This window comes from Impatiens glandulifera, chromosome 5 (assembly GCF_907164915.1).
Source record: "Impatiens glandulifera chromosome 5, dImpGla2.1, whole genome shotgun sequence".
Taxonomy (NCBI): domain Eukaryota; kingdom Viridiplantae; phylum Streptophyta; class Magnoliopsida; order Ericales; family Balsaminaceae; genus Impatiens; species Impatiens glandulifera.
Genome location: NC_061866.1, coordinates 53,341,764 through 53,354,670, shown reverse-complemented (window position 1 = coordinate 53,354,670; position 12,907 = coordinate 53,341,764). Strand labels below are relative to the sequence as shown.

The window sequence follows — 12,907 nt, the reverse complement described above, 5'->3', positions numbered from 1 at the left end:
TTAAATTAGATGATTTTTTATTATTATTATTTTTAAGTTTTGATAATTTGGTTATGTATAAATTATTAAATTATGTTACCCAATTTATTTTTATCAAGAATTTTGTATCAAATAAGTATTGACAACTCAATTTTGCATACTTATCTTTCTTCATTATAAATCACTTATTTAATTAAATACAATATTAATACTTTATTTTATTTGATCAAATAATTCAATTTTTAAAAGAAGTTCTAACTTCAATTCATAAGGAATAATTTCATATACTGTCTCTAAATTAACTTTGTTTTACCGTTTAATTTTCTAAACTAATTTACTTTAATATTCAAATTCAGTTTTTTTTTTATTTTAATTTAATTTAGTTATTTATTTATTTTTATTATATTTAAATTTATTATTAAATATATATATTTAAATTATTATTTTTATTTAATTTTTTAATTTTTTTTTATGAATTAAATTATTTATATTTTGATGTATATGTTTACATTATTATTTATATTTTAAATTATTATTTTTATAAATTTTATAATTATAATTTTAATATATATATTTATATTTCAATTATTATTTATATATAATATAATATAATATAATAAATCTTTACTTTACTATTCTCATAAATAATTGATAAATATTAATATATTTAAAATACTTTAATCATAACTATATATAATAATTTATAAAAATAATTATAATTATTCTTCTTTAAATTATTAACAATTTTACTCATTAAATCTTTAACTATATTTTATTATTATTTCTCAAATACTTAATTTCATTATTTTCTACTTTATTGATGACATTTTGAACTGTTATTCATTTTAAATATTTTTTGTCATTATATTTAAAAAAATTCTTATTTATAGAATATTAGATTAAATTTTTTAAAATAAAATATTATATAAAATAATAATTAAAAATAAATATATATTAAAATATAAATAATTAAATTTATATAAATAATAGTTTAAAATATTAATTTAAATATATATATTAAAATATAAATAATCAAATTTATAAAAATAATAATTAAAATATTTTAATAAAATAATAATTTAGATATATCTTTAATAATAAATTTAAAAAATAAAAATAAATAAGAAATAAGGTTAGTTTTCAATTCCCTGTTAGGCGTTTCCTATTATAACTGGGTTTTCTTAAAAGACTACATTTTTCTTTTCTCTTCTCCTCGGATTTCTTTATAGCAGCTCTAGAACCCTACTGTTTGGTTCTATGTGGATGCTTTGCAAAAGGCTAACAGCTTGCCGCGTCAATGGGCATGGAACTCCAGTTGATTTCTTCTTTACCCAGATCAGGGTTAGGCTTTTTGCAGCAGCAATCTCAACGGAGTCATTTGCAGTCTCTTATCTCATGTCTTCATGTGGATTCCCTGCAAAAGACGCTCTATCTCTATCTCGTAGGTTACATTTCAAATATGCAGAGAAGCCTGATTCTGTGATCGCACTTCTTAGAAACCATGGATTCACTGATACCCATATCTTTAAACTTGTCAAGTCATGCCCTGAGTTACTTTCCCTTTTTAATCCCTCAAAATCCCTTTTACCCAAGTTGAATTTCTTTTATTCATTGGGCATTTCAGGTACTGAACTCGCATCTTTCTTGTGTTCAATGGCGAAAATTCTGACAACGAGCCTTGAGAAACGGATTCTTCCTTTTCATGATTTCCTTAGAGACGTGATTCGTTTGGATGATCTTAAAATCGCTAAATCTATTAAGAAAGCATCATGGACATGTAGAATTTATATACTTAATGATCTAACAACTCTTTTATTTAGATCTAATGCGGAAAAATAATTTAAACTTATCTCCGGCCATTCTTCTTGATACTTTAAAGTTTCGATCTTCTAAAACCGATTTATCTCTTATCGATGGTGTTTTTCTTAAATGAGATAATGGCCTTAGGGACCTTAACACTATATTTATAATCCCTCTCTTTCCATCAAAGAGACCTTAATGGGTAGTTACTAGTTAGTGGGTAGTTATTCCAAATGGGTAGTTATTACTAATTAGTGGGTAGTTATCTAAATTATTAAACTTTAATTTATTAATTAAACCATTTAATTCCAACATTTTTAATAAATAAAATCATATCACAATAAATTTGATACATGAATCATAGAGATAAATCCTCTAAAATTGAGAATCATCTTCTATGTATCACAATGCATCACATTTCTCAATAACAACCCATAAAACTCAATGAATAAACCATATTTTTATTCTAGGTCCGAACTTTATTATTTCTCAAAAACGATCAATATGCGCATAACGTAAATCAAATATGAGAAATCATTACTTATTAGAGTTTCACTTAAAACATTGTTGTTACAATAAATAAAATCATAAAACAGAACTAAGTCCCATTCGTTCTACATGATCCTTGAAATTCTTTGGTGGCATGCCTTTAGTCAAAGGATCAGCAATCATCAACTTAGTGCTAATGTGTTCAATGACCACTTTCTTTTCCTTAACACGTTCTCTAATGGCTAAGTATTCAATGTCGATGTGTTTACTTCGACTACCACTCTTATTATTCTTAGCCATAAAGATTGCAGCTGAGTTGTCACAAAACAATTGCAATGGCCTAGAGATAGAATCCATAATTCTAAGCCCATCAATAAAACTCTTCATCCATACACCATGCGAAGTAGCCTCAAAACACGATACAAATTCGGCTTCCATAGTGGAGGTTGCAATCAATCTCTGCTTTGCACTCCTCCAAGATACAGCTCCACCAGCAAGCATAAAAACATAACCAGATGTTGATTTTCGTGAATCAATACATCCAGCAAAATCTGCATCGGAGTAGCCTACCACTTCTAGAGTATCAGTCCGTCTAAATGTAAGCATGTAATCCTTCGTTCCTTGAAGGTATCTCATCACTTTCTTTGCAGCTTTCCAGTGGTCTAAACCTGGATTACTTTGATATCTTCCCAATACCCCAACAATAAATGCAATGTCAGGTCTTGTACAAACTTGAGCATACATCAGGCTTCCAACAGCAGAAGCATATGGAATGTTTTTCATTTGTTCTCTTTCGAGATCATTCCTTGGGGATTGGTTCAAACAAAATTTATCACCCTTAACAACGGGAGCTATACTTGGTGAACAATCTTTCATCCGAAATCTTTCTAAAAGCTTATTGATATAGGTTTCTTGAGACAGACCCAAAACTCTTCTTTTTCTGTCTCTATGTATCTTAATGCCAATGACATAAGACGCATCACCCATATCCTTCATATCAAAGTTCTTAGAGAGAAATTGTTTCACCTCATATAACAAACCCTTGTCATTTGCAGCAAGTAGAATATCATCCACATATAGAACAAGGAAACAAAACTTGCTCCCACTGACCTTTTGGTATATACAATGATCCATAACATTCTCTACAAAACCAAACGAAGAGACAACATCATGGAATTTCAAATACCATTGACGGGAAGCTTGTTTCAATCCGTATATGGATTTCTTAAGCTTGCATACTAAATGCTCACCATTACTAGAGGAAAATCCTTCAGGTTGTTTCATGTATACCTCTTCCTCTAGTTCTCCATTGAGAAAAGCCGTTTTCACATCCATTTATTGCAATTCTAAATCAAAATATGCAACTAATGCCATGATTATGCGAAGTGAATCTTTCTTTGATACAGGAGAAAATGTATCCTTGTAGTCAATTCCTTCCCTTTGAGTGAATCCCTTAGCAACAAGTCTTGCTTTATATCTTTCAATGTTGCCCATTGAGTCTTTCTTTGTTTTGAAGACCCATCTACATCCAATGGCTTTTACACCATCAGGCAACGCGACAAGATCCCAGACTTCATTGACAGTCATAGAATCCATCTCATCCTTCATGGCGTCATGCCAGAATTTTGATTCTGCACAACTTATAGCTTGTGAAAATGTTTCAGGATCATTTTCGGCTCCGACATTAAAATCCGATTCTTGTAGATACACAATATAATCATCAGATATTGTTGATCTCTTTATTCTAGTAGATCTTCTTAATGTTGGATCAACATTATTTTGTAAAACTTGTTGATCAACTGGTTGCATAACTCTCTCAGGTAACTCTTGAGAAATTTGATCTACTGGTTCATTTTCAACAACTTGTGGATTTTCAGTAATTGTTCTTACAATAACCGATTGTACTGGAGGGTTATTGTTAACAACAATCAATCTATCACTTGGGCATGATGGTTGCACATCATAATGATCTTTATCTGGAACGGTGTTCCAGGATCGGTCGCTCCCACTAATCAAGTCATTCTCAAGAAATTTTGCATTTCTCGATTCCACAATTCTAGTGCTGTGAGTAGGACAATAGAATCTATAACCCTTAGATCTTTCGGCATATCCAATAAAATATCCACTAATAGTCCTTGGGTCTAGTTTCTTTTCTTTCGGATTATAAACTCTTACTTCACACGGACATCCCCAAACGCGTATATGTTGCAAACTCGGTTTCCAACCTTTCCATAATTCAAATGGTGTTTTTGGGACAGCCTTGGTTGGAACTCGGTTTAATATATACACAGCCGTTTTTAGAGCATCAATCCATAATGACTTTGGAAAATTGGAGTTACTCATCATACTCCGTACCATGTCTATCAAAGTCCGGTTTCTTCTTTCTGCAACCCCATTTTGGTCCGGAGAACCAGGCATAGTATATTGGGGCACAATACCATGTTCTTGAAGAAACTTAGCAAATGGACCAGCCACTTGTCCCTTCTCAGTGTATCTACCATAATATTCTCCACCTCTGTCTGTTCTCACAATCTTAATTTGCTTATCGCATTGTTTTTCTACTTCCGCCTTGAATACTTTAAAGGCGTCTAAAACTTCATCTTTAGAATGAAGAAAGTAGATATACATATATCGTGAGTAATCATCAATGAAAGAGATGAAGTATTTCGGACTAACCATATCCATATCAGGACAACAAATATCTGAATGGATAATTTCTAAAATGGTTGTACTCCTTGTAGCACCTTTCTTGGATTTATTGGTCTGCTTTCCCTTAATGCAGTCCACACATGTATTAAAATCAGTAAAATCTAAAGTATTAAGTACTCCATCTTTTACTAATCTTTTAATTCTATCAATAGAAATGTGTCCCAATCTACGGTGCCATAAAGTAGAGGAATCTTCATTTATAACACAACGTTTTACACCAGATTGATCATGTAAAGTATTATAAGCAGCGTCATTTTGTAAATTAATAGAAAAAAGACCATTCAACAGTGTACCATTTCCAACATTACTAGATTTATAGAATAAAGCAAACGACATTCCATAAAAGTTGAAAGAGTATCCCAAAGGTACAAGCTTTGAAATAGAAATTAAATTCCTAGTAAAGTTAGGAACATAAAAGGTCTTTTCTAAACACAAATTAAAACCACTACTTAAAATTAAATAACATGTCCCAACAGCCTCCACACGTGATTGCATCCCATTTCCGGAATAGATGCGTTCTTCATTTGGTGTTGGCTTCCTTAGGTTTCGCATACCCTGTAAGGTATTAGAAACATGGATTGTAGAACCAGAATCAATCCACCATGTGTTATAATTAATATCAACCATATTAGATTCATAACAGACAAAAGAGATTAAATTACCTTTCTTCTCAAGCCATATCGGATACTTTAGGCAATCCTTTTTAACGTGTCCTCTCTTATTACAAAAGAAACACCTTATATCCTTTGGGTCTTTCTTAATCCCTCCGGTTGCCGATAATTTTCCTTTCCCTTTTGGCTTATGAGATTTCTGGTCTTTTCCATGTGTAACTGTAAATGCACTCTCACCCAAATCCATTGACAACCTATTCTCTTCCTGAACACACATGGTCATAAGTTCATTAATTGACCATTTCTCCTTATGTGTGTTGTAGGAGACTTTAAAGGCTCCGTACGCAGATGGAAGGGTCGCTAGTATGTAGTGCACCAGGAAAGACTCTGACATATCAACCTCAAGTCTTTTTAGTTGAGCCGCAATGTCCCGTAGCTTCATGATATGCTCACGCACACCCCTCATAGTAGTGAGCCTCGTGGTTGTGAACTTGATTATAAGAGTACTGGCAAGAGCTTTATCAGAAGTTGCAAACTGTTCATCAACTCCTTTCAGTAATGCTTTGACATTTTTATGCTCTTCAATTGAGCCACGAATACTCTCAGATATTTTAGTCTTTATAAACATCATACTGAGACGATTAGATCGATCCCATCGTTCATGAAGAAGTAAATCATCCGTAGTACTCTCATCATCAATGATTGGCTCATCTTTCCTTATAGCATCATCAATGTCTAAACATCCCAAATGAAGCAAAATCCTTTCTTTCCAGATCTTATAATTATCACCCACAAGTTCGGGAATCTCACACTTGATATCAGTAACAGTACCAGGTATCATAACTGTAAAATTTAATTATACATGTTTAAAATAAGTTGAGGCAAATAAACAAAATCATGTTTACCAATGTAAATCATGCTTAAATTAAAATATATCTAATGACATAAAACTTGCCTGTGGGCTAAAGATTCAATTCAGTCAGATACATTCATAACCTTATGATAAAACTATCAAATCATTCATTTTCTTAACTCCTGCGGGTAATTAAAAAAATATATAACATGATATTTCATCCCAATTAATCACATACAAATAATAGAAATTCCTGTGGGATAAAATCTATTATATTAATGAAATTAATTACAATAATGTTAATATGATTCCAAACAATTATTTTTCAGCCTAACTAAAGATGCTGTGGTTATTCTTTAATTAGCTAAATCAATCGAATCATTTGACATTTTAATTCACAATAACATTTATAAAATATACTCAAATTATAAATAACGTGAATCAACCATAATAATTAAATGAACGAAACTTTCTTGAATTAGTGCAGAAATATTATAAATAAGTTTCATTAACAAAGAAGGCAGAAGTTTTTAAGGCTCTGATACCAAATGTAGAATTTATATACTTAATGATCTAATAACTCTTTTATTTAGATTTAATGCGGAAAAATAATTTAAACTTACCTCCAGCCATTCTTCTTGATACTTTAAAGTTTCGATCTTCTAAAACCGATTTATCTCTTATCGATGGTGTTTTTCTTAGATGAGATAATGGCCTTAGGGACCTTAACACTATATTTATAATCCCTCTCTTTTCATCAAAGAGACCTTAATGGATAGTTACTAGTTAGTGGGTAGTTATTCCAAATGAGTAGTTATTACTAATTAGTGGGTAATTATCCCAATTATTAAACTTTAATTTATTAATTAAACCATTTAATTCCAACAGGACAAACAACAAAGACAAAACGGTGTGAGAAATTTAGCCACCAATATTCCACTCCTGAGAGAACTTCATGTCCCTGAAACCCGGTTGACACACTTAATTACTGTTCATATTTGAATCCTTCTCCAGAACCCAATTCAGTTTAAGGAAAAAGTGGATGAGGTTGTTCGGATGGGATTCGATTCCAAGAATTTATCCTTTTGCGACGCCTTAGTTATTTTTACTAAACTGAGCATTCGTACGAGGGAACTTAAAGGTCAAACTTATGTCAAGTGTGGATGGTCTAGAGATGACCTTGAAACAGCTTTGAAAAAACATCCTTTTTGTATGATATTATCCGAGGAAAACATATGCAGTAAGATGGATTATCTTGTTAACAAAATGGGAGTGAAGCCGTCTGATATTGCATCTGTTCCTACTGTTCTTCACTACAGTCTGGATAGAAGGGTAATTCCAAGGTGCTCAATTGTCAAAGTTCTGATGATTAGGGGATTGTTGAACAAACAAGTTCCAATCTCGTCTATATTGCAAACCGGTAAAAAGATGTTTAGAAAAAGGTTCATCTCAAAGTTTGAGAAAGATATTCCCCAATTAGTAAATATCTTTCAAGGTGAAATGGGTCTTTCTGAAATCTTCAGCTTCATCAACGAAGAGGAATCAAAAGGCTTTTGGGGAGTAGTATAGCATAGTCATCATCAGAGAAGAGGAATCAAAAGGCTTGGAGTTCTTGAAGAACCAGGGAGTAGTATAGTATAGTCATCATCAAGCTTTGCTTCATTCTGATTAATGTTGTTTTTAACAAACAGAGAGATCAACTATGTTTCTATTTTGATTAACTCAATTGCAAAGATATAATTTTGTTGTTCTAGATTAAAGATTCTTCTCAAGTTAGTCCAAGATCTAAGATGTTTGTAGGATTATTTGATGGGTCTTACTTTCAAAAACTGTTTCCAAAGAAATCTGATCTGCTGTTAGATGACAACCTCTGTGTAAATAGATCAATATAAGAATAACATTAAGCTGTTGCGTTGCTGAGTCAGTTCACATCAAAACATGGGAGACATTAACAGACAAAGAAAGAAGAAATTAATATTATCTAAAAAGGTTCTAACTCATTGCCTCCACTGAATTTCTAGAATAGAAATGAATTGAGTAACAAGAAATATTTTGATGATTAGAGAGCCTAAATCAACTTAACGTGATGCCCAATCCTTCTTGATGTCAAATGTATAGTCAATCTCCAAGTAACACTTGTTATCATCATCAAAAAACTGAAAAAAAAAAAAAAGAACAATCATTAACATGAAACATAGAGTAGATTGTTTTATAATCGAAACTACCTTTGACTTAACAGTATACGAGCCTCTAGCGAAGAATCCAGACGGAGTGGTCTCTTCTGGCATTTCATTAGTGTAAGACTCGTCCTGTGGACTCTTTTGATCTTCTACTCTCCTTAATTATGTTGCAAAGACCATAGAGTTCCTAAGGATTGCATTCTTCTTAATGAAATAGATTAGAGATCTGTCGAATAGACTTGTTCTTGTATGTGTGTTGTCAGGTTCTAAATTCAGATGGAATTGTTCTGGTTGAATTTTTTGCTCCATGGTGTGGTCACTGCCAATCTTTGACACCTAAATGGGAAAAGGCTGCTAAGGTCTTGAAAGGGGTTGCCACTATTGCAGCAGTTGATACTGATGCTCATCAAAGTCTTGCTCAGGTCCCTATTCATCTCTTATAGATTATTGTCATTTTATATGCTGCTCTGATAAATTATCCTTTTAACTTGGGGTAGGAATATGGAATTAAAGGATTTCCAACAATAAAGGTTTTTGTTCCTGGGAAACCTCCGGTAGATTACCAGGGAGACAGGGAAGCAAAACTCATTGCAGAATTTGCATTAAAACAGGTTGGAATTGTTTCTCTTGACAACATTTGTATGTATAAAATAGCCTTTTCTCTTATGAACATAGAGAAACAGCATTTATAGTGTATAATTAATTGCTAATGACTATGTACTCTAATATAGGTAAAAGCACTTGTAAAGGAACGTTTGAACGGAAAAGCTTCAGGAGAATCAAAAAAAAAAATCAGAGCCTAGTGCATCAGTGGATATGAATTCTTGCAACTTTGATGAACTGGTGCTTAAAAGTAAAGAACTCTGGATTGTGGAGTTCTTTGCTCCCTGGTAACTATCATTTAGGCGTGAATGCAATAGTAGAGCATTGCTGATATGCTAAAAACTAAACTAAAGATAGATAAATTATCATTAAAGAATTTGATGATGCTTTTGAAGGTGTGGTCACTGCAAGAGCCTTGCACCTGAGTGGAAGAAGGCTGCTAAGAACTTGAAAGGAAAGGTGAAGCTGGGTCATGTGGACTGTGATGCAGAGAAGGTAATACTTTGATTTTGATATCCAATTGCAGACATATTCTCATCTAACTAACTAACTAAATAAGGTGTTTTTTACCAGTCACTGATGAGCAGGTTCAATGTGCAAGGATTCCCATCAATCTTATTGTTTGGTGCCGACAAGGGTAGTCCATCACTTTATGAAGGAGCAAGAACTGCCTTAGCAATTGAAGGATTTGCTCTAATGCAACTGGAAGCAAATAGTGGTCCTGTTGAAGTCATAGAATTGTCTGGCCCTGTAAGCCTTCCTTTCCCCCTTACATAAGGACTTTTGTCTTTGAAGTGAAATTAAATATCATGAGCCTATTCGGAGACTAGTCTGTAATTCATAAACACCCAGAAGAGTTCTAACGTTGTTTGAGTTAAATCCCTCGACTTTATTGCTGAAGCAGGAACATTGATAAAAAAAATATCTTTCAACTCACTCGGATAATGCAATAGTGACGTTGGTTTCACACGGTGATGGGTATCTACAACTTAACTAGTCTGATCAACCGAACTGCAAAATTCGACCAATTCGCTTAAATTCAAACACTTGACTTGAAGGTCAAAACGAGAGTACTGTTTACCATAATAACATCACAACATTAATAAATGGTACGAGCATTTGAGATTTTGAACCAATCTTTTTTATTGGCCATCTAGATAAAACGGAAACGACAACAGCTTGAATGGACATTTAGGTGAACAAACCAAACCATTAGAGTAGGAAAAGTGGTGAAAAGAAGTGCATTAGCTGAGTTTAATAGAATTTTTTCTAACTTCAAAAGGTGTTACTCCTCAACAACAAAAATGGTAAATTAGGGGGCAATAAAATATTGTACAAAAGCCTTTCGTAAAACAATGGAACTTGACAAATTTTCTATCTGTGGTGTTGCTATTCATGAGTAAAAAAAACCGAGATTTTTTGTGCGATATAGTAAGACTGATTGGATGTACAGGGAAATTATTTGTGCAAAAACATATCTCTATAAGCTGCTATTTTGTATTCTCCATAAACATTCTTTCCTCGAAGGTGAATCAGCAAATATAGCTCTGATGAACTCTTCCACCTCTGCTAATTGAGAGACAACAATCAGAAGAGATTCGGCAAGAAGTGAGAAAATGTTTCAGGCTTACCTGCTAGTTTCTGAATTTTCTTAAGAGAAGGTATTTTAGCATCAATTGAAGGTGTATGTGTACGCCCTTCTTGTAACTTCCTTCTTTCATCGATAGAATCCAGGGACACCAACAAAGAAGATAGGTTCTCCATCATTAGCTGAATCAGTCTTTGAAGCAGAAAAATAAAACATTAAAAATGACCAATATTAAAAACTTAGATTTCCATCTAACATCATTATGGATATAATTTACCTGCAATGTTTCCTCAGCAGCAATGTCATCTAATAGCAGTATGTCCTTTACTATCCTAGAGAAAACTGCCTCCAAAACTAGACACATACTCCTCTTGTAAGTCAAAGGTAGCATAAGAGAACCCCAGATCATGCATAACTTCTCTAAAGTAAAAACAACCTGATAAAAACCAGCGAAATGTTAAGTCCATGAAAACACACACAAAAAAAATAAAGGCAAGTTTTACCCGTTCTATGCTAAATGTTGCAGATTCATATTGCTTCGCTTGATGAGTATTCTGGAAGCCATCTGCACCATCGATGGCCTAAAATCACAATATGCAAAAAAGAATACACGTTAAGAAAAATTAGCTTTGAGCAAGGAAGATTTTGATCAAATATCTGATAAAATACCTCATTCAAGTTATCAATGACAACATGAATTTGCCTTTTTAATATCTTTTCTGCCATTAGCTGGAATCTTGGAGCCAAATCAACAAACACAGCAATTTCCTTAATGGAGCTTGGGAAATCTGGACGGTACTGAAATAATGATGTTCAAGAATATAAGCTGAATAAACATGAGACCCCAAAGATACACAAGAAAGAGGATTAATTTGTAATTTCAGGGGTTAAATCTTCATTTTATCCACTTAAGGGTCGGGTTATGTTCATCGTTTCTGTCTTTTCAAGTTCACCTATATCCAAAGGCTTGACATAAATAGATGCCTGGAACCTAAGGCCTATTTGATGAAGGGTTAACCCAAATAACCCTTTTCCCTTCATCAATGCCATCATCATTTAAATCTTCATTCAAGATACCAAATAAATGACCCTTACTATTTTTTTATAACATTTTAAATATTATATACAAATGATATTTTAGTCACTTATATTTTAACCCGAATAATCTACTTTTTCATCAAACATGATTTTTTTTCCAAATCAACTTACATCAAACAAGCTCCGAGAATCTGTCATAGTCAATAAGCTAATCAAATTTGCAGATCATACCTCAAATGCAAGGCCAAGAACCTCTTGGCAGAGATAGATACAATCATTGTGAATGAGTACAGCGACCTGGTTAATTCCATCAAGCTGCCTCTCTGGCTTCACAAGCCCAAAGATGAGATTACCATCACATATAACAGACAAACTCAAAATATGGTTACTTTTACAAACTTCCTCGAATTTCATAACTTTCAGACCAGAGACAGAATCAAATATAACTTTTAGGGAAAACAATTGTTCACTATTCAAGTAGGCCAGCAAAAGTAATATGATTCTCTTGAAATGGTCACACTCTAACCTTGATAGGGATAATGAAAGAATAAATTAATATTATTTAAAAAGGTTCTAACTCATTGCATGATGCGGTGCGAGTCGAAGAGGCGTTTATGCGAAAGTTGCAGCATCCGAAAATATCTCGCAAGTGTCAGATTTCGACGATTGCCTAGTGTTTTTCGGGCGGAAACGTGGTGCTGTGAAGAAGTCATGGTTTTGCCATGAGGTATGATGGTTTAAGGCCATCTGACGACGTTTAGGGGCTCAAAATCGCATTTTTATTAGTTTCGGGTGTTTTTTTCAATTTATTAAAAGTTGTTTATTTCTTTTGCAAGCTAGGGTTTGAGTATTTAAAGAATCTTAAAACACTTTGTTAGGGGAAGATTATTAATCAGAAAACGAGGTTTCCTCAATATCTATCAACTTTCGGTATTCGTAAGAATCAACGAATCTTGATAAAGGTTCATCCTAGCCACGCACGCTGCATCAGTTGGTATCAGTTTCCAGTCGACCCTGAGGTATGCCGCCCCGAAGACAGCCGCACAACCCTACCCCT

At 33.0% G+C, this 12,907-nt stretch overlaps 1 protein-coding gene and 1 pseudogene across 1 annotated transcript; one reads left to right on the top strand and one right to left on the bottom strand.

Annotated features, from left to right (window-relative positions):
* The first annotated feature begins 7,497 nt into the window (after positions 1-7,497).
* Positions 7,498-10,025, top strand: LOC124939716 (annotated as a pseudogene).
* Positions 10,026-10,811: 786 nt separating this feature from the next.
* On the bottom strand, positions 10,812-12,264 carry LOC124939715 (centromere/kinetochore protein zw10 homolog). Its single transcript, XM_047480160.1, has 5 exons — positions 12,082-12,264; positions 11,482-11,610; positions 11,316-11,393; positions 11,090-11,248; positions 10,812-11,012 (listed from the first exon to the last, which is right to left on the bottom strand). Exons 1-5 carry the CDS (start codon positions 12,262-12,264, stop codon positions 10,812-10,814), a joined length of 750 nt encoding a protein of 249 aa, XP_047336116.1.
* Between the last annotated feature and the right edge of the window lie 643 nt (positions 12,265-12,907).